General features: G+C 42.0%; 1 protein-coding gene across 4 annotated transcripts in view; it reads right to left on the bottom strand.

The window, feature by feature from the left end:
• The window catches only part of PIEZO2 (piezo type mechanosensitive ion channel component 2), a gene marked incomplete at its 5' end in the record, with an annotated part of 353117 nt that overhangs the window by 168945 nt on the left and 161536 nt on the right, over positions 1 to 22636 (bottom strand). For all 4 annotated transcript variants that reach the window (XM_081252827.1, XM_081252829.1, XM_081252828.1 and 1 more), the window contains one exon: positions 10922 to 10964. In XM_081252827.1, the coding sequence (XP_081108953.1) occupies positions 10922 to 10964 (43 nt within the window). The remainder of the gene's footprint in view (positions 1 to 10921; positions 10965 to 22636) is intronic.

Raw genomic sequence — 22636 nt, 5'->3', positions numbered from 1 at the left:
ACTAAGAAATGGAAATCACCTACTTTTGTTATACACACACACAATACACACACATCTACTCTCATACACACACATACACAGAGACACATACACACATGTATGCATATATTAATCTATAGCTTTTACTCTGAGTTTCGAGTATACCCAAGATATTTTTGGCAGATCAAATAAAACAGCAAATTTGATCAATTGCATGAGGAAAGTTTTTTTTTCTTTTCTTGCGGTACACGGGTCTCTCACTGTTGTGGCCTCTCCCATTGCGGAGCACAGGCTCCGGATGCGCAGGCTCAGCAGCCATGGCTCACGGGCCCAGCCGCTCCGCGGCATGTGGGATCTTCCCAGACCAGGGCACGAACCCATGTCCCCTGCATCGGCAGGTGGACTCTCAACCACTGCGCCACCAGGGAAGCCCATGCATGAGTAAAGTTTAATGAAACCGATTATATGATATCACATGGATGTAAAAGCCTCAGATGTAAGATCTAACTTTTCTTTCAATTGTGTGGGAGTTATACACACTTGTTATGGACTGAATGTTTGTGTCCTCTCAAAATTCAGCTGCTGAAATCCTAACCCCCCAATGTGACAGTATTAAAAGATGAGGACCTTTGGGAGGTGATTAGGTCATGAGGGTGGAGCCCCCATGAATGGGATTAGTGCCCTTATAAAAGGGACCCCATAGAGCTCTCCTGCATTCTTTCTGCCAGATGAGGACACAGTGACCACATGGTGTCTGTGAACCAGGAAGCAATCCCTCACCAGACACTGAGTCTGCCAGAGCCTTGATCTTGGACTCCCAGTCTCCAGAACTATGAGGAATAAATGTTTGTTGTTTAGCCCCCCCAGTATGTGGTGCGCTGTTACTGTAGCCTGAAAGGACTAAGACAGTATTTAATACATTTTTAGCAAAAATGAATGAGACCTCCATCTACTGTCCTATAATGAAATATGGCCATCTCCTGACAATGGGTTTAAATAGAATCTAAGTCAGAATCCTGGTCATCCTACAGGTGTGTGCTGGCAGCCAGAACTTTATTTGGACTAAAGATAAAACCATGCAGTTGGTCTTACTCATAACACAACAGCTTTCTCTACTGGTGCCTAAGGGGACACCTAGTCACCACATCCTTGAAAATTTTGATCCCAAATAGTCACATCCCACTAGGCTAGGCTGCGGATGTGAAGATGATCCCTGGGTGGCAGGGCACCAAGCCTTGGTTTCCAGTTCCACTCGCTGGTACGGAGCTGATAACCACTTCAGAGCATTGGAAAGTTTAACAGAGATGATGCCTACACAACACTGTCTACAGAGCTTTTTTGAATATTCTTCCTGTCATTATTGATATAATAATTTTCACCAAATGGTGACAAAACAAATTCACTAGTAATAAACTCCCATCTCACTGAACTTTTTAGGTGTACATTCAGACCTGGATGTTGACAAATTCCAGTTTAAAATTCCCATTTCCAGTTCTTCTGCTTAACTTCTCTGTGTCTCGCATAACCATGTGCAAAAGGAGGGAGAGGGTATCTCTGGGTCTCAGAAGCTCCGTGACCCAGACACGAATGTGTGATTCTGGGACCTAAGTTTAACTCTTGCTGCCCACCTGCTTCTGGGTAATTGAGGGATGGGAATGAACATTTGCCGATTTTACAATTTGAGAAAGAAACACAACGATGTCTTCATCTAAACAAGGCTTTTAAAGTGGGGTTCAGGGACTGTGTTGTACTTTTGAATCCCCTGAACCTGCATGTAAAGTTTTTTTTCTTTATGTGCATATGTGCATTTTTCTGGAAAGTTAGTCCATTACTTTCATCAGATTTTCTAAGGATCTGTGACATGACACTAACCCTTCTCCCCCGCAAAAAATTGTCAGCCAAGGATTTCTAAAGAATCATAATTGTTGATTAAAGTAATAATATTATGAATAATAATAGTGCTATTTGGGGCTTTTATAGAATAAATCAATGCCAAAGAGAAAATCGGAATCCAAGCTTTTTAGTTTAGTATCAGTTAAGATGGTTTAGTACTGGTTTCTTAGTTCAGAAGGCAAACCTAGGGTGGAGGTTTATTTGGGAAGCCCTTCTGGTAAGTACAAGAGGTTGTGACCAGTGAGGGATGGAGAAGAAAGACACCCAGACAGGTGTCCTGTCTACAGGTCGCTGCCATAAGGGGTTCCTGGAAGCTTTTGCAGAAGCCTATGCAATGCCCTTGGGTTGTCCCCAGGACTGAGCAGGGAGGTAGCAGCCCTTGCCCGTGACTTCTGCTGCTCACTGACGCTTCTGGGCCTTTCACCTCAGGCCCCTCCAGCACTGCCTGTGCTGGAGCGAATTTCCAAGGGGCAGGAGGAAGCCGTCGGGTGAGAAGCAGAGAGCCGCAGGCACTAGCTGGGGAGAGAGCAGCTGTGGGGTGGGCTCAGTCACCTGGACGAGACCCGTTTCATAATCCATCTTCTCCCATGCACCATGTCCAAGTGTTCACCAAGCTGTGATTTCAGACTGTATTTCCTGAAACACACTTGGTTCACATCCTCTCTCTCATATTCAATGTCACTGTCTCATTCAGACACTCGTAATCGCCCTCTGAACTCCTGCCACTGCTTTCTACAGGGTCTTCTGGCTCATCCTCTGGTCTGTGTCGCTGCCCACAGGACGTTTCTAGAAGCACATCCAACATCTTCCCCAGGGGTTACATCCTTCAAAGTCTCCCCAGAACTACCAAGTAAGAGCCACACTTCTGGTCTTGTCCGCAAAGTGCTTCCCAATGTGTTTTCACCATCCTCAGTTTAATTTCCAAGCTCATTTGTGCCTCATGCTCCACCTCTGACAGACGTACTCCAACGAAGCCATCCTCCAAAACCCTGCCTGGCAGCCCCTGAGGTCAAGCTTTCACAAACAACTCCCCACCTCCCCCGACTAGGTAGCCAGGCTTCATCTCAATCCCACCTCCCACATACACACTGACCCACCCTTGCTCCCCTCCACTTCTGTGCATCTATCATTATATGGTATCTGGTACATAGTAGGTGCTCAAAAAACACCCTCAAATGATTGCACTAAATGGAAGCATGAACTCACCATATCATCTTTAACGTTTACATGTTGGTATTCTCTATCAGACCAAGACCATGTCTCCCCATCCCCCCGCCCCCAGCCCCCAGCATAGTTATAATAATGCAGGCGCAGCAAACACATGTGGACCCAAAGCATCATTAGTGCTGGCATGGCGGGTTGTAGATGAATGGGAAGCAGAGTCAAATAAACCTAAGTTCTCATCAAGCCTCTGACACTCACTAGCTGCGTGATCTTGAATAAAATACTTAATCACTCTGGTTTTACTTCGCTCCTTTGTAAAATGGGGATGGTACACACATAGATTATATGACTTCTTCCAACTAGACCCTCTCCTTTCCTGTAACAAGACTGTATATCCTGGCCATTCCCGTGTGACTGCAGGGCACCCCTGTAGGAAGAGCCTGCTTCTCTGGCCTTGACCTTGGAGTTGGCCATGTGACCTGCTCAGGTACCTGAAAGTAGAAAAAGTGGCCTGTGTCCCACCTGAGCACAGGCTCTAAAAGCCATGGTGGCTGTAGCAGTTTCTCCCCGGTCACAAGCAAGGCGTCCACCAAATGAAGGCCCTGGTTCAGCCTGGATCCCAAAAAGAAGAAGGCACTTGGAGAAGATCCACAGTCGATCCAGCTTTTGCAGCTGATGTTTAATATGAGCAAGAAATAAACCTCTGGTCTCCTAAGTCACTGAGATACAAGGTTGTTAGCCAGAATAAGCCAGCAGAATCCAACTCTAGAAATGTTGTGAGAATTCCATAAACCAGATGAGCACTTAACAGAGAGCGAGGCCAGCGTATGAGAGATTTGAACAAATCTAAGTGCCTTCCCATAACGTTTGCATCTAGCCCAGGCGTGGGCACAAAGCAGAGGTTTGAAAATGTTCAAGTAAACGAATAAATAAATAAGTTGAGCTTAATTTTAAACACCAAAGCACAGAAATATCCTTTACTTCCAGTCATTTTCTGAATATAGATTATTTTGACAAAAATTTTGTAACATAATTTCCAAATAGCCTGCTAAAGTTTCTAGAAATATTTATATACAGTCTGGAAAAAATTAAATAATTTAGAAGTTCATCTTGTGGGAAGCTAGCACAACAACAGGGTAAGTCTTTTAATCACAAGACATGCATTGTGTGCATGTATATGCAAAAGTACTGCTATTTTAAAAGCTACAAGTATGACAACACACAACCATAACCCAACTAGGACCTCCGTGGTTTAACTCGGTAGACCACAAGATTATAGTAATGGTATGATTTGAATTTAATGTTTTTTCCTTTCTATGTGCTTCTCAGAGAAGTAATATATAGAAATGCTTGTCTTGCTTTAAATTAATAGGTATTCATATTATCCACTTTATCATACAGACTTAGGAACTTAAAAATTTCAGAAAAATATAGCAGAAACTATAGAAATTAATCTTTGTTTCTATCACAATTGATTTCACTTAACCATCTCATTTCATGGATGTGAGTTTTCAAATAGAAAAGCGTATCATAAAACCATCCTTGGAGTCTACCTTTCCATTATTTCTCAATAGTTCACATAATATTACCTAAAGAAACAGCATTAATTTCAATTACACAGTGAATGAATTATACATAAAGCTGGAGGATAAAAATGAATTTAAAAATTGGCCTTAAATTTCTCAAGTAATTAATTCATGCTCCAAAAGGAAAGGCCAATAGAAATTAAAATGCATCAAGAAGGGCAGAATCCCTGAAAATAGGGGCGAGGCCAACAGAGAAATGACACACTAATATTGATTTAAAAGGCCATTTGTTTATCAAACATTTATTAAATGTCTATTATTTGACAATCCCTGGGCTGGCACTAGAGGTTATAAAATAGTAAGACACACATCCTGCCCTCAGAAGCAAGGGTCTAGAATAAGACATATAGGTACACACAAGATCATGAACACACCTGGTGGCTTTGTGACAGGAGGTGACAGGAGAGACAGGGAGGGAGCCTGAGGGCGGTGGCCGAGCGGGTGGGGAAGGTCCGGGAGGAGGTGGAGGTAGAGTACCGGTAGCTGCTGTGTCCTGTAGGGACCACAGACACAAAAGGGGGAAAACCAACGAAACAGGTGCAGAGACACCTGCTAAGCCTCCCTGCTTCTGCTGCCACAGAATCGGGTCCTCAAGTGTGTCTCCCTTTATCCGATCTTTCACTTTGCTCACCTGGGTGGGTCAGGTGCAAGATGCCTCACTGAACAAGACGGATACGGCCCTGATTGCATGGAGCTCTTGACCCTAGTACTGGGATCACATCATGGTGTCAAGCCCAGGGCAGGAGACTCAGCAGTTAGAGGATAGAGACTCGGAAGGTCAGGGAATTCAGTAACTGTTCACAGGGACACACACTCAAAGCCCCTCTGCTCTGAGGCCTGAGCCAGCTCGATCTGCAGGCTGCCCCATCCTCCTACAAGCTGCAATGTACTGATAAGAAGATGCTGGGGCCCTGGTTTCCTGCCTTCTGCCCACGTGCTTCCCCATCAAGGGCTCTGTCAACTCTTCACCAAATGTCTGATCAGTAAGTATGTGTCAGGCATATCAAGACAGACCCATCCTTCATGCCCCAGAGCAGGAGAAACACAGAACAGCTGCAGTAATATTTACCCAGTACCATCAAGGAGGCACGTGAAAAGTGTTACAAGAAGAGGTGAGACCAAGCCGTCAGGCAAGGTTTCACAAAAGCACTGATGTCTAAAACTTGATGGAGGCGGGGAGCTCCCCATGGAATAGACAGTGGGGTAGGGGAGCCAACAACAGACAGGCAGTGGGAGGCTGCCCTCCGAGCACCACCAAGACACAGCCACGCCTCTTGAATCATCTCTACACCAGGGAAAAAAATCCTAGGGATAATTGTGTTTCATAAGAGCAGGCTGCCTTCAGGGAGACCTATATTTCATTTTATTTATTTTATTTTATTTTTTGAGATCTATATTTTAAAATAGTCTTTGAAGGGGCAAGATATTTCATTCCACAATCCAAGCAGAGCATCAAATAAAATCATGTACAATAGGGTGAATACTAATGTAATCTGAGGTGCTGTGCTGATTATAGAGATTTATTAAGAAAAACTACCTTGCTTTTTAAGTAAATAGGGGTGAGAAAGCAGTAGAAGATGGTTACTTTGAAAGTGGCATCGATAAGATTTCCCCGAGAACAGGAACCTTATTTCTGTTGGCGGGTTACTGTGCACAAGCCCACTGAGTCACTGAAATATTTTTTCTCCAGTGAAAAGTGTAGCTTAAGAAAGAGAAGACCCCGTGCGGACCTGGCTCACAGCTTCCTGTGAGGACACTAGCGCTTTCTGGTGGCTTCACTTCCTGTCCCCTCCTGCACACACAGCAGAGGGATATGCTCCTGGCCCTTAAATCAGCACAGTGACTTGCTTTGGGCCATAAACTGTGACTTGTGGTAACAGATGCAACTTCCAGGTGGAAACACTTAAAATCCAGTGCGCAATTCCCCAAGTTCTGCTTCCATGCTTAAGCAAACTCAGACACATCATGTCAAGACAGAGGTGTCACAGACTGAAGCCAAACAGTGACACACCTTGCACAGGCAACCTCCCCACGAAGTTGTCTGCCTCTTCATCAGATTTTGCACAAACGAGAAAGAAGCATTTGTTGTAAGAAGCCACGGGGAATCTGGGACACCCCCTGGCTGATACGCTTGCTTAGAACTTGAAGAGTATCAGTGCAGGGACAGGGACAGGCCCACCTGCATCACCATTACCTCGATGAGTGAGTGACTTATGCTTTGGAAATATTTATAATCAAAAGTTTAGAAAATCTGCAGGGAAAGGTGAGCTTTCTGAATGAAATAAAAAATGTTAGGCACAGATATTTTTCTCCATAATGAGAACAAAAACAAAACAACTGAGTCTTCTTTTGTTATGCAGATAGCAACATCTAGGACCAGGAGTGGAAGGGGGTCTTGGGAGTGGCACCAAAGTTGTAGGAACCTATATCCTATACCTTAACCCGAGCCCTAACCCTAACCCTAACCCTAACCCTAACCAAAGTTACAGGAACCTATATCCTTCCTATGTCACAATCACTCCTCTGATGAAATCGAAAAATAAACTCTTGATATTGCTCACAGAGAGCAATTGTTTGCAAGGTGAACATAACACATTATCATGAATTCAGCCATATAAACTGTGACAATGTGTATTTATTCTGAGACGGTGTATATAATAGCATGGTTTCTGGGAAGGAAAGGGCTGCACACTGTCTCATCGTGTTACAGGCAAGCTCAATCCCTCGATCTTCCCTTGGATTACAAAATGTACAGCAGAGGACATCTTTGCTTTCTTTTTCTTGGAGAAAGCTTTGAGGTTTAGCTGACTCAGTCACTTTTTTTTTTAGATGTGACCACTTTAAAATACTCAGCTAGCCAACAGACTGATGGGCAAACTTCAAAGGACATAGTGCTGAAAGGATCAATATCTCTTACAATGGCTCTAAAGAAGCAGATAGCTTCATTTAGGATATAATTGGAATTCCCTTTAAGAGAAAGACGAGGTTAAACTTGAGAAGAAATCAAGCAAGGCCATATTTAACGGCACTGCTTGACATGGTCTTTGCAACTGTAAATGCACAACAACCCCATAGATCAATATCTGCTCTGTACTTTAAGACACTTGATGCAATGCAGAGACGGTTCCCCTGCCCTTAAATGAGGCAACACTGGACAACATGGGAAAACACAGGATGACATTTTAAGATAACATCTAAAAACAGGGATGATCTCTAAACTAAGACTACAGTTCAAAACTACAGCATATCCTTAATAATATTTTTATTTGTACATCTATTTGGAAGCATACCCATTTTAGAGAGGCATTATAATATGGAAATTTTACTGTCTGGCTTTCTTCAAAATGTTCATAAAATGAGAACAGCCGATAAGACTTGAGACTAAAGATTATGTCCCCAGAGCTACAGGGATAAAAAAAATAAAACAACACAAAACCAAAGAAGGCTATAATTCAAGCATTCAGTGTGGTTGGGTGTACAAAGCCAGGCAGACCTTCGCTTGAATGCAGGTCAATACGCCCACGTGGCTATGACTCTCTGGGTAGCTACTTGGTTTTCTTCCGGTTTCCTTCCCTGTGAGATGGGGCCCACAGTCTACTCTCTGGGTAGCTACTTGATTTTCTTCTCGTTTCTTTCCCTGTGAGATGGGGCTCACAGTCTACAGTGTGGGTCACAAAGGATGGCCAGTAGCCAATCCTGCCAGCTTCCTGTTTTTGTAAATAAAATTTTATTGGAACACAGCCATGCTCATTGCCTGTGGCTGCCTTCTGCTACAACAGAAGAACCTGAAATGTGGCCTATCCACCCTGTAGAGTAAAAGTTTGCCAATCCCTGGTCTGTGGGGTTGTTGTATGGACTGGAAATGACTGGCACACGGCAGTTGTTTTCATTAAATCGTTATTCAAGTAAGCAAAAGGTTAAGATCATGCAAACTAGGAAGAATATGTTTCAATTGCCAAATCCTGCAGATTGATGAATCGCTAACCATCTTGGAAGAAGCTCTTGCCCTGAGTGCTTCACTCAGGAGACAGCAAAGAATCTCAGCCTGCACTTTGCTCTATAGAAAAATGACTCAGGATAAATGCAGATTAAAAGGACACTGAGATACCATTTCTCACCTAACAGATTGGCAAAAAAAAAATCTCAAGTTTGACAGCATGTTCTGCTGGCGAGGCTCTGGGGAAACAACTGCTCTCTTCCATTGCTGGCGGGGGGTACAAACTGCCGAAATTTTAAGGAGAGGAATTTGGCAATGTTTAGCAAAATTCCATAAAAACGTATTCTTTGATTGTACTTGGGAACCTATCCCTTGGATATCTGGCAAAAATACAAGTGTGCATAAGGTTATTCATTTCAAAGTATTCTGGTAAGAGCCAAAGGCTGGGAACTGCCTCAGTGTCCACCCTTGGGATAAATGGCTGACTCCAGGTCCAGAATACTGGGCTGGCTTGATAACTCCAGCTATGCTAGAAGGACGGAAACGATAAAGGACCAGGTGGCCTGAGTCAAAGTACAAGAAGTCAGCACGAAGTTGCCCCCAATGGCAGAAAGGGAGAGATTTGATTTTACATGAAACAGAGGGTAGAATGACAAGGTAAACAATGCCACAAACAGACACATCCAGACAAGACAGCGGTTCTACAAGACAGCTGAGCTGGTTTCCTCGGAAGCCAGGAAAGTGAAGAGAAACCCAACGAAGATGGCAGGGAATCGGGGGACACGATCCCAACACAGAGGCTTGAGATGTGACAACAGAACAGAATGTGTGGTGACCGCAGTAACTGGCTTTATGGTGGTGACCATTTCATGATGTATAAAAATATCGAATCATTATGTTGTACACCTGAAACTAATATATTGTATGTTAAAATTTTTTTTACCTTTTTAAAACTGAAAAATTAAAATGGAATGTGTGGGCTTTAGGAGCATGCTGATTCAAACCAGTATCTGTAAGATGACATTTTCCAGATGATCAGGAAATGTAAACATTGACTGGGTATTAAATGGTGCTAAGGACTTACTGGTATTTGTATTTGGTACCACTGCGGCGTCATGATTCTGAAAGAAAACATCCATTTTTTCAGAGACATATCCTGACTTAAGTAGGGATGAACTGACATGATATCTGAGATTTTCTTTACAATATTTTAGCCCCCTCCCCCCTAGAAATGGACAAAGCAAGTATGGCAAAGTGTCCTTGAAGCTGGGCAACAGATAACTGATGTTCAATTTGCTATTCTCTCCTCTTGGTTATCGTTGACATTTTTTCAGAACACAAAAGAAGAATCAAGAGAAAGATGCTTTGGGGAAAGGTTTCACACACGGTGAAGCTGCACGTGACATTCCAGCCTTTAAGTTGATCCATGAGATCTGCCCATCCCAAGCCAACCTCCTCCGATAACCTCAAGGACTACCTGTGGGAACTCACGGGGAGATCAACAGTGACAATGCTGACGGGATGTAAGTGTACGGAGAGAAATAAATAAACCTTTGAGTCAATTAAAAATGGTACCAGAAATGCTATCACAGTCAGCCTGGTGATGAGCTAGCTGTACTCACTCGCTACTGGAGAAATAATGCATTTTAAGGTATTTTATAATCCCTTTTATATGCTCTAAGCACTCTGTCAGCTTGATCAATACACATAAAAACACATTTTCAATACGATGAAAAGAACTAGTCAAAAGCTACTTTTAGAGTAAAAAAAAAAAAATCACTTTTCTCTCTTTCAATAGCTGTATTGACACTGCAAGTTCACTATGAGATGCTAAATGCCCTTTATGCTGCCATTAGGCCTATATTGACCCTACCTCCACATTTTCTGATGTTATAATGAGTATGCTTTTTCTCTTCTGGTGTAGAAATGCTTTTAGCGAAGAGTGACACGATCTCAGCCTTCCACTTTGAGCTAATAAGATTGGATAATATTAATTATTGCAAAGATATCAATATAAATATAAATTTCTCTGTACTAAACCTGTAAAACTAAATATAGCACATGACATCAGAAAGAGTTTACTCTCTTTTCAGTGATGATCTAATTCTACAATTTACCTTTCACACTATTTCACAGTTGAAGAAGCATTTTCACATAAATTGCTCCATTTAATCTACATTTTCACTCTGTGTGCAGGCAACAATGTCATAAAGCAAAGGTCTACTTTACAAGGAAATTGAGGCTCAAAAATGATGACTTACTCAAGGGCACAGTCACTGAAGTAATGGCGGCAAGACCACCAATTTATAGTCAATGAACTGCTTGGAATAAAATAGGCCATGAGTAACCAAGCCCTGCTTACCTTTCAAAGCCGATCTGTCGGAATGTCTTTTCCCAGGTTGAGCCTGTAACAGAAGGAAGGGATGTAATTAATGCACAACAAGGATTCAGTTTTGCCCTGATTTTGCACAGCCTGGTAGAGATTTGCTTGTACATCTAAGCAGAATGACTGTCTTTCCTCAAAGGCATCCCTCCCTGCCTCCCCAAATGGCCTTTCAGAGACCAGCCCAGGTGAGTACACACCACCACCACCCCCGCCCCCGGTAACAGAGCAGACCAATAAATCATTCTCTAAAAGTCTACATGTGTCCCAAGCAGAAAAATGTGTAATACTCTCCTGTTAAAAATAATGAAATAGTAGCACATTGTAAGTTGCACTCTCCAAAATTCAACTTTTAACTTCACGTGGTATTTGGAAAGCTAGAGAGCACTTTGACATTCCAGTCCACTAGACACCATGGTTTTACCTCCTCAATGTTGAAGCACAGGATTTACATGTATTTTTTAAGCTGAACATTTTAATCAGAAGTCTCCTGAATGTAAAAACACTGTTTCCAGTGACACCGTTTGACGAATAGCGTATCCAAGTCCACAGAAGAATAGCTGGGTATAAAAATGACTTTCTACAATTTTTCTATGAAATAATTCTTCCCTACATTATAAGCATAACAATTTTCTGAGTACTTTATGTAGAGAAAAGTGCTCATTTTTATCAAAGACCATGTCAATAAGAAGTCTGCATTCGTAAGAGGTAAGGGTTCTGCTAACCCACACTTTGACATTTTCCCGATGCTCAGTCAGTGGCAACAATATCTTGATTTCAGTAACTGTTCAAGTAGACACCACTGCCCGCCCACTCCACCCCCCTGCCCTAAATCCATGAGCTGTGTTATGTACTAGTTGCGTTAATAATCACAGCAGATAATCACTACCTTTCTGTACAGTTTAGTCTTGCAAACAGGAAGTGGTGAATTCAGCATTGGGTCTCCAGAGGCAGTTAAAAGCCACCCTGCTTCTATTCCTCAAGTCACAGTAAGCCAGGATGGCACTTGTTTCTTTCTTGAGAACTCTGCCTCCAGTGCTTTATTCTCAGGTGGACAATCAGTGCCTCCTAGGCATTAGATAGACTTTCTGGAAAGACAGGAGATTATACAAAGTAGTTTCCTGGGCCCTCTCTGAGGACTAAGCTAGTCCCAAGGGAGCATGAATGTGGTGATTTCACTAAGGGACTTGGGTTCATACTACTCTGTTATGATGGAGCGTTTTAAATAATTGCTATAAATAATGCAGGACTAAATTTGGGATCAGAATTACACACACATGCGTACACACATAAATTTAAAGCAGATCAGGTTTATCTCCTCGGACGAAGTTACTCTTGCCCAGTTGAATTCCAATAGGCTTTGCTAAGTAGGAGGAAAAGACCTGGAATTTTAGTTAAGCAGCTCAGGAATTTCTGATGGCCCCTGAACCAGGGGAGTAGGCCCCATATGAATGTCATCTGTCCTGTGAGTCACATGCAAAACAATGGAGAATCCCCATCTCAGGAATTCTTGAACGACAGTTATCCTGCCCCTGAAAACTAGCAATTAAAACACTGCCCAAGAATATATAACCTGAATCAGAAACCACGCTGAACTCCAGGACAGCTGGCAACAGTCTGGCCCGAAGTCAGAGTGGGGAGAGATTAAGAGCCTGACGCCAAGTGAGAAGCAGATAGTCTGTGCTCGGACCCAGTGGGGAGGGTCGGGGTAGGGAGGCATTTAGATGCTACTCTTCTTGATTCTCTTGCTTTCATTGAGAAACAAAGCACCTTTTAACTTTTTCCACATTTCCATTTTTTCCCCAGATCTTCTCAGCGCATTCTAAAATTGATTTTTTGAATAGACTCCATTTATTATCAAGGTAAAATAAAAATAAATGATTTTGCTATACTGCACATTCAGGCTCTTAAAACATGGAACTTTAATTAAGAAATAGGTCCCATTTTCATATTTCTGAGAAAAATTAAACTTATTCCAAAAGGGCAGAACAAGGTAAAAGTTTTGGGGTCAAGACTTCCAGTACTCCTTAAAATAAATATTATTAACCCACTCAACCAAGCACAGTGGAGATGGGGGAACACAACTTCCTTCCTGTCACTAGAAGTCAATTTAATTAGTAATTTGAGCATCTTACATACCATAGGTGCTCATCATTGTTTGCTGGTGATCCTCTACTAAACATCTTAATACATCAGGTATGAGACTGAATATATTAAAATATGGTTTCTGCCCTCGAATACCACATACTCTAGAGGTTTGGGTTTTTGTGTCTTTTGTGAGCACTTAGTCATGGGGAAAGGAGAAACACAATAAATGGAACAGACATATCCAGATCCTTTGGCACCAAGAATATTTTTGACAGCCCATTATTCAGTTGCTGGGGAATTCTTTTACAGCCATTTACCATGTTTTACATGGTAAAGTAATATTATTCTCCCATGCCAGAGCAGTCCAACACAGAGAGAAAAGTAGAGAAAACAAAGTTGCTGGCAGACTTCCTTGATTCAACACTTTTTAAATGAGATTTATAATATGAAGTCTAGAACATGTTACAGTCTTCAGGTGACAGCAAAGGACAGCAACAAGGAAAAGAAGGGAAATGTATAGCATAGAGAAGTGGATACAATTCACTAGAGGGGTTGTTCCTTTCCAATGTTAGATGAAGTAGTTAGAAATAATGCATTGCATTCTTCACTTTTTTCTTTTTTTTTTTTTTTTTTGCGGTACATGGGCCTCCCACTGTTGTGGCCTCTCCCATTGCGGAGCACAGGCTCCGGACGCGCAGGCTCAGTGGCCATGGCTCACGGGCCCAGCCGCTCCATGGCGTGTGGGATCCTCCCAGACCGGGGCACGAGCCCGTGTCCCCCGCATCGGCAGGCGGACTCTCAACCACTGCGCCACCAGGGAAGCCCACATTCTTCACTTTTAAAAATTAGTTACCAAAGGGGGAAGGTGAGGGGAGGAATAAATTAGAAGTTTGGGATTAACATATACACACTACTATATATAAAATAGATAATCAACAAGGTCCTACTGTATAGCACCAGGAACTCTACTCAGTATTCTGTAATAACCTATATGGGAAAAGAATCTGAAAAAGGATGGATATATGTATATGTATAACTGAATCACTTTGCTGTACACCTGAGACTAACACAACATTGTAAATCAACTATACTCCAATATAAAATAAATTTAAATCTAAAATAAATAATTAAATTAATTAAATTAAATAAGAATTTCCCTTGATAGCACTGGCATCTCAGTGACAGAGCTGACATCTGGAGCAGAGGGAGGGTAACCAAGTCCAAAAGCTGGAAACAAACCCTGGGCTAAATGTCACTCAGTCTGCAGGGCAAGTTCCAATGTCTCACCCATGTGTGTCTCAGGTGACAAAATATCCCTTAACATCCTTCAGCTCCAACACTCCAAGTGGGAACTGCCGTGCCCAGAAGTAGGGCATCTACTCCTGGAACGAATCGAATCCATTGACAGCTACTCCTTTACAAGGTGAACCAGGCTCCGTGCATCCATCCTCCCTCTCCTCCCTCTTCCACCCCATGTTCCTGCTGACCTCAGCAGCTTCCAAGTTCCTGTCTTTCCACAAAAGAAAGCAGTTTCGGAGATCTCCTTTCTTTGGGAACTACTTTGCCCCGGCCAATAAGCTGCTTCTGTGGGCCCCAAGGCATCCTACCTCCCACCCTGGCCATGGGGGCAGGGGATCTGGGCATCCTTGCAGCACCTGTCTCCTGGTCACAGGTGACCAGATGTGCATGTGATGGGCTAGGTCAGGCCAAAGTGGAACCTTCCCCAGGCAGGTAAGAAGCTCTTTTCCTCACCTGTTGGAGAACCAAGGTCATGTGAGCCCAGCCCTGACAATGTTCCCAATATCATGGCCACAGGGAGAACGCTGTGTAAGAGGAAAAAAGGGGTCCTGAGCAGAGGGAAGCCAGGAAAGAGGAGAGGGGGCTGCTGATGGCATACCAGGGTCTGTTCCCAGCAGTTCTTGGTGTCCCCACCTTCCTGCCACGCCTGTTACAAGAGAGGAAAATCTGTGTTGTTTCCTCCAGTGCTAAGTCTAGTTTCAAGTCTGATATTTGTATCTCAAAGAGCACCACATATGAACAAGAAAAATAAGATTTTAACAATGCTTTGAGCATCAAAATTTTAGGTGGGAATAAAAATATTTTTAAGAAATTCCAGCCTTTTAAAACCATATTTTAAATTAAGAGAATGGACATTCTCCCCCAAATTAACATAGCAATAGAAACATGTAAGCCAAGACAAGGAAGGAACCTAAGTGTTCATCCACAGGTGAATGGATAAAGAACATGTGAGATAGATAGATAGATAGGTAGATAGATAGATACACAATGTAATATATATGTGTATATATATACAATGTAATATTACTCGGCCATAAAAAAAAACAAAATAATGCCATTTGCAGCAACATGGATGGACCTAGAGATTATCATACTAAGTGAAGTAAATCAGAAAGAGAAAGACAAATACAATATATCACTTATATGTGGAATTGAAAAAAATGATACAAATGAATTTATTTACACAACAAATAGATCCACAGACACAGAAAACAAACTTATGGTTACCAGGGGGGAAGCGGGGCAGGCAAGGGATAAATTGGGAGATTGGGATTGACATACACACACTACTATATATAGAATAGATAATCAACAATGTTCTACTGTATAGCACAGGGAACTATATTCAACATCTTGTAATAACCTATAATGGCAAAGAATCTGAAAAAGAATGCATACATATATATATGTATGTATAACTGAATCACTTTGCTGTGTACCTGAAACTAACACAACATTGTAAATCAACTATAATTCAGTTAAACAAACCGGGTTACACTCACCCCCTTACCAGGTGCCCACTTATATATATCAGCTAATTTAATCCATGAGGTCAGTACTATTATTATCCCTCTTTTGGGTGATAAGCTGAGGGGTGGGGGACTCGGGACTGCAGACCCAGCGCTTTATTTAACTCCCTCCCTCACTGCTCTGTCCTGCATGGGGGTCCTGTCCTTGTCTCTCCTTCCTTCTTCCTTTTCCTCCTTCCTATCATTTGTCTCTTGCCCCGATCTGGTTATAATATAGATTCAAAATATTTCATTTTTAGCTCCACAAAGTTTTGTGTGTCTGGTTATTAACTTAAGAAGCACAAAGTGCCTACAGCAGACATGCTGTGTCATCAAACCCCTCCTCTGGAACCCGCGAGCTTCTACTGCGGTAATTTTGTTAAACACTCAGTACGCCCAGCAGGAGCTCAGTCTGTACAAATACACGTAGATATGTACCTGGTACATGATGGAGCAGGGCTGATTATTTTTTATTTCATCTAATTTTTCTGTAGTCGCAGTTTAAAACCACAGGGCTTTGACTGTTACTTGAAACCAGCCAACTGAGTTCTCTCAGCCCGGCTCTAGTCGTCTGTATTTTTTTAGACAAATTACTCTGGGGTCTTTATAACACCAAGGGGTTTTCCACAGCTCCCATTCAGTTTGTAATTTCATTTTTTCATAAACGTTATTGAACATGCAAAAATCTCTATCTTGATGTTGTAAATTGGTTACTCACTTTGTTATGTTTCCTCATTGATTACTTTTACCAATAATTTTAAAATCAACTTATTGCTCAATTTCTAATACAAAAATGCAACGACAAGTTTCATAATGCAGTTGGAAAACTGGTGGTCAAATGAGGCACAGATTTTTCTCCTAATTGAACAATTTTACAAGTGTGTCCCAGACATTGAAAGCCACTTGAACTTGGACCTGCACCTCTGCTTTTTCCAAAATAATTAGCAGAAAAGGACTAGTAATACATGGGAGTGGCAGATTTTTGCCAGCATATTCCTATAAAAATGGCAGCATTTTCATATATCATAGGGGCTGCCAGGCAGGTGAACATGGGACCTGCCACAGAAATTGGTGATGAAACAGTCAAATACCAGGAAATGTTACCATTTAGGAGCTTTCTGGTAGAAGCTTCATTGACATTATTTTTAACTGTTTAAAGGAAAAGATTTTCCTACCCAATCAAAGAGTCAAGATTTTACCACACATTGAATGTTGGACAGAATGTGAAGTTCTAAGAGGAAAAGAGATTCTTCTCAGTTGACTAGTAGTGATATTTTACTTTGCAAATGTTAAGATGCTCTTGTGTTGAATTGTACCTGAACTCCATCAAACCCCAGGAATGGCTGCTCTAATGGGTGATGTGTATCCAAGCAATGCAATTTTCCCAGACAAGGAGCAATTTCAGCATTTTGGGTGAAATGGTGAGATCTGCAAAATTCTCTGAGTCCTAATTCCCAGGTGATATTTATCATTAGTGAGTTAAAAGTAACTGTAAAAGATAAGGATAAGGAAAAAAATCTTTACCATCCCTTAATTAATACTTTTTATATTAAAAGACCTATACAGGTATATTTTTTAAAGCATCATTTTCGCCTCTACCTAATACTCTTGTTTTGTAATGTCCATTATCCCCTGCTCTGATCATCAGTATCCAGATGACATTGCTTTAATCATGTAATAATATATAACATAACTCTTTCTGTGCCAATAAATATGGACCTCTAATCATTTTAATGCACATAGAGTATTACATAATTTAATAAAATGCAAGTTCCTTATCAATTGCTGGTGCTATACAAATTATATCTACATTTTTGCTATTACGTATAGCAATATTTTGAACACCTTTTACATATACCTTTGAACACTTATTCAGTTATTACTTTAAGATAAATTCCTCAAAGTAGAACTATTGTATTGTGATACATCACATGCAAAATTTTGATTAATACTATAAAAATTTTTATCCTCAAATTTTATTCGAATACCTATACTTGATTTAATTCAATTTTATGAATCTTTTTATCTTTTATAAGACATTTTATTTGAACTTATATTTTCATAATTAAGAATGAAATTAAACAAATGTTCTTAGGTTTGTATGCAATTTTAGTATTTTCTTTTCTGAATTGTCTATTCATGTTCATTGCCCATTTGTCTGTTAGATGTTTGTCTTTGTCCTATTGATTTGTTAGAACACTTTATATATTAGGGCTAATAATCTCAAATGTGGCATGTCTGCAGCAAATACATTTGCCCTTTGCATTAAAAATTTCATAATTAAATTTCAAAATTTAATCATGTATTTCCCTGAATAGAACTGATGAATGTTTACATTATTAATTGATTTCTATCATTTTAGCTTTTCAGTTTTTTAATTTACATATTTGTCTTCCCAATAGGTGAGAACAAATATTAAATTGTTCCTTTGATCTTCATGAATCCTTTAATATCCATATATCTCAACTCTAGGAGGTCTTAAATGAGCATAATGCATATTCTGTGCTATTATCTGAGTTGACTAGTCAGTCTGAAAAATACCCATGACCAGTATTCACTCTTTGTAGAGACTAGGACAAGCCTCTCCACAAATCTTCAAGCCTGTTCACAACTATGCAACACTCTCTTCTATGAGTGGAGGATGCAACAACATCCTAAAAGATTTTGAAAACTTACTTTGAAATTACTTTAAAATAAGATGTAAATCCTACATAATTAACCCCCTCATCAAATAATGGATTTCTAAACATAATTATTGGCTATAACATTTCTGGTTGAAGATTAGATCTCATTGGCAGTCAGTGATGTTTCTCCCACCAACTTCCCACTATAATAGCTACGGACACACTGGAAGAGAGAAACACACACACACAGAGTAAATCTATTTTCCAGAATCTCAGAGAAACTTTTACACGTAAGTTAGTTAACTGAACTGAATAGTGAAACTCAACTTGTAAGGTTCTATGCATATGTCTCCCATGGAAACCAAAGCAGCCTTAAAGGGGATAAAAGTATGTTTTGTTCTTTCCCCAGTGTATTAGCTCCAGTTCAGAAACACAAAGTCCATACAAACCAGAAAGTGGGCAACTGCACCTTCTCCGCCAAGGGTGCCTCTTTCTTTTGCTCCCAACATCATCACCATCATCATCAATATCATCATCATCACCATCATCATCACCACCATCACCATCACCATCATCATCACCATCACCATCATCATCACCATCACTATCATCACCATCACCATCATCAGCATCAGCATCATCAGCATCATCCCCACCTTCCCCTGCCCTCCTGACTTCAATACCTTTCCACCCCCAGTCCAAGAGTTTGTGTATTTGTTTGCCTAAGCATGCATATATTTGTGTTTGTGTTTGGATGTGTGTGGGGTGGGATGGGGTGTGTGGAGAGTGATGGGCAGGGAAGAAGGGAACCACCCCTCCATGGCCCACTGTCTTTTGGGGACACATAGTCCTCATCAGTTATAGGAAAAATTATAGGAATAGTTGGGGTCTGAAAATCCCTGGCAACTACCCATCCTGAGTGCTAGAAACGGACTAAATACACAATAATTAGAAAATGTTTATATACACTGTTTATATACAGTGGAATAGTATGTGACACTAAAATTAGATTTTTGATCAAAAGCAATGAGCTAACTGAGATTCCATCCTGCTCATTCTTACATGATCTTCATGATATGGTTGGAGATAGAAATTTAATGAGGTAAAGATCTATAGGAAAATCACTGCATAACTGGGAAATCACCAGAAAGTGTTAAAATCGGCAGTCTGCAGTCCACCTAGGGTGGTGCTCAGCTTTGGGGATACAGGTGAGGCACAGTGTCTGACAGCTCACAAACGGCCCCTTAGATGGGGGCCTGATTTTAGCAGGAGACCAAGTCAGAGGCTGTCCCTGATGAGGGTGTTATGTCACCACTTCTTCATAAGCTAATGTGTAACGCCCGTGTACTTATTTTCTAGGCCTCAAATATAAAATTTCACATTTCAGAGTCGATGATACACAACTTTTATCCTTTCTTAAGCTAGCTTGTGATTTCACATACTTCAAATAGATGAGGCCACTGGTGCTAATTTTCCTCTATTTCAGGGTGTCAGTTTTCTCTGAAAACCAAAAATGAAACACCCCAAATTTCAGCAGGACATGGCAAGAACTCAGCTTTTGCAGCAAAATTAACTTTGGCCCTGACGCCCTACCCCACGACTTGTCATGCCCAGCTATGATGTCATGATGTCTGATGTCACGACGGCCAGCTCCAGGTCTGCAGCTTAGTTGAGGCATCTCTGAAATGAGGATTGAAGCCGTCTTCACACAAATACAACGAGGACGTGTATTCAGAGCATCTGCACAGTGTCCGGCACAAACTAGGTGGTATATACTGGTAGCAGCTACTGATATTAGGCCCCAACCAGCTTCTCAACCAGCGCTTTACATGAACAAGGCTGCACCTAGGAGCTGAGAGCAACTGTGCAGGATACCACAGCCGATTTCCCCTCTCCACCCCTTGTCCCTACACACTCACACTCACACACTCAGACACATGCACACACTACAAGGTACAGGAATAAACCTTAGCATCTTTTCTCTTTTTAATTGGGAGCATCATTATATCTTGTGCTTTGTTTCAGCTAATCCATGTTGCGTTATATGCTTTTCCGTTTCGTGTATATTTGTTAAAACCCTCCTAAAATTATCTTAGGGGAAGGGCATAGATGCATATTTAGGTTAAACCCATAACTAATTTCATTTAAACTAAGTCCTTCAGAAAGAGCTTCACAAGCTTATAAAAGTACTCAGATTGGTGTTTATGAGGTTGTCCCTTAAAAATACACACGAGAACGTGAATCGCACGTCGGGGACCCTGTCATTTCTGCAGAAGCTGAAAGAGCAGCGTCCTCATGCGGAGGCCACACACACACACACACACACACACACACACAAACACACACACATACACAAAGGGAGGGCAGCAATAATGAAACACAAGGTTGGCCAACAAGGTGTCTTAACAAACAATCATTTTTTCTCCAAGAAAAATGTAGTTACATTCTTTTGAGAGAAGGAGGAAGAAGACCGATTTGGTTTTCTCACTGGCCATTATCTCTAGCACTTGGGCCAGTATTTCGGTGGAGGAGGCCCTGTCTCCTGGGATGAGGGTTTCACTTTGGTGCTCCTCCAGGCATGTATCATGGCATCGCGGTTCCTTGACTGGGCTGTGGCTTCCTTTACACTAACTACAAATTCCCATCACCAGAGGTGTGTGCCTTGTTTTTCCTGAGGTTTTATTGGAAACAACCAAGTCCCTGTGCAGTCTGACAGCAAAGCCCTCACCCACACCCTGCTTCTGAGGAAGAACAAATAAAAATGTCATTGCTGAGTTCGCTGTGCAGCCTCGGGCACAGGGACCGCAGGCCTGCATCCGTCCCCGGGTCACACACAGCGGAGAAGGCAGGCCGCACACTTCCTGGACGTCTCATCTGAGCATCCTCCGTTGGCTCCCAAGACCGGGTCACGTTTCCCAGTATTGTTATCAGATTTACCTTCAACCCTCTCAGAAGTCAGGATTTTCTTTTCTCTTCTTTACTTTTTTGGACCGAGACTCTTTGAAGCTTGAGTTCTTGGCCCCAAAAAGCATCTGTGGGGGACTTTGCTCTCCAAACAGAATCCTGAATTTGGTCAGATGGGGAGACTTATGGGGGAGTTTCCAGGCCGCAGACGGTGGGAGGGGGTGGTCCCCTCGCTCCCCCCAGGCCATGGAGAGTGGCTGTTGTAACAGTTCTGGGACAGCCAAGCCTTTTCTCCAGAATCATGCTTTTAACTGATAAATACTGTGAACATTACAGGCACATACAAGAATATCTGACTAATCTTCTGGCACAGAGCAGAATCCCTGAGCTTGAAATTTGAAGCAGTTGAAAGCCATCAATATGCTTTTAAAGATGCAGCAAATACCAGACTTAAAAAGTCGCTCTCTATTTAGTATTTTCAAATGTGAAGTATTTAGTGGCACCTGACATGAAGGGTAAAGCTTTCTTGGACACACGACAGAATTTCCCTCTTGCTGTGCTTTTCCAGGAGTCCAGACGGACGCTGTATGTTGCAGACAGAAGCTTTCCTGGGTGCTGATAACTCTAGCAGACAGGCTTCCTCCACTTTATTGTGTCTCCTCTCTGCTTTAGGTCTAATTGTAGATACAAAAACTGCATTTTTTAGGGGAATAAAATGTTTCTGACGAGGGCAAGCGACCAATTCCCCTGAAGAACTTAGACGTGGATTAATGTATTATATTTAGTCTGGGGGAGTCAGACATTCACAAGCCCCTCCTTATTCACAATGCCGTACCTTCCCTCGGAGGCTCGGTCCCTAAAGCAGCCCCTGAGAGGTGACCTCCCTCGGGAGGGAGTGGGGCTATAACACAGATGGTTAGGAAAGGGAACAGGATCCCCCCAGGCCTTGGGCTTTGAGACAGACATCAGTGTTTCCATTCGACAGAAAGGGAGAGGAAGACTTGGAAGTAAAACGCAAAGTCTACAGAGCAGAGGAGGATGCTGAGTTCTAGTTCAGGGGTGCAGGGTGACAAACGCAAGTTGTCAGAGCACGAGGTCACAGATAGCAACCTTACAGAAACAGAAGCAGAGGCCCAGGCTGCTGGGCAGGGGCCGCGTGGACTGTCACTGCCTGTGAAGTCTCGGGGAATGAGATGGACACACCCACTTGGTCCCCTGTGTCCTGATTCCTCTGCCTCACATGTCCTCCTCACTCCCCTTGGGAGGGGAAG

This window comes from Mesoplodon bidens (genome assembly GCF_964165515.1).
Source record: "Mesoplodon bidens genome assembly, chromosome: 13".
Classification (NCBI taxonomy): Eukaryota; Metazoa; Chordata; class Mammalia; order Artiodactyla; family Ziphiidae; genus Mesoplodon; species Mesoplodon bidens.
Note: the sequence above shows the minus strand (reverse complement) of the source record. Positions and strands in the feature narration are given on the sequence as shown.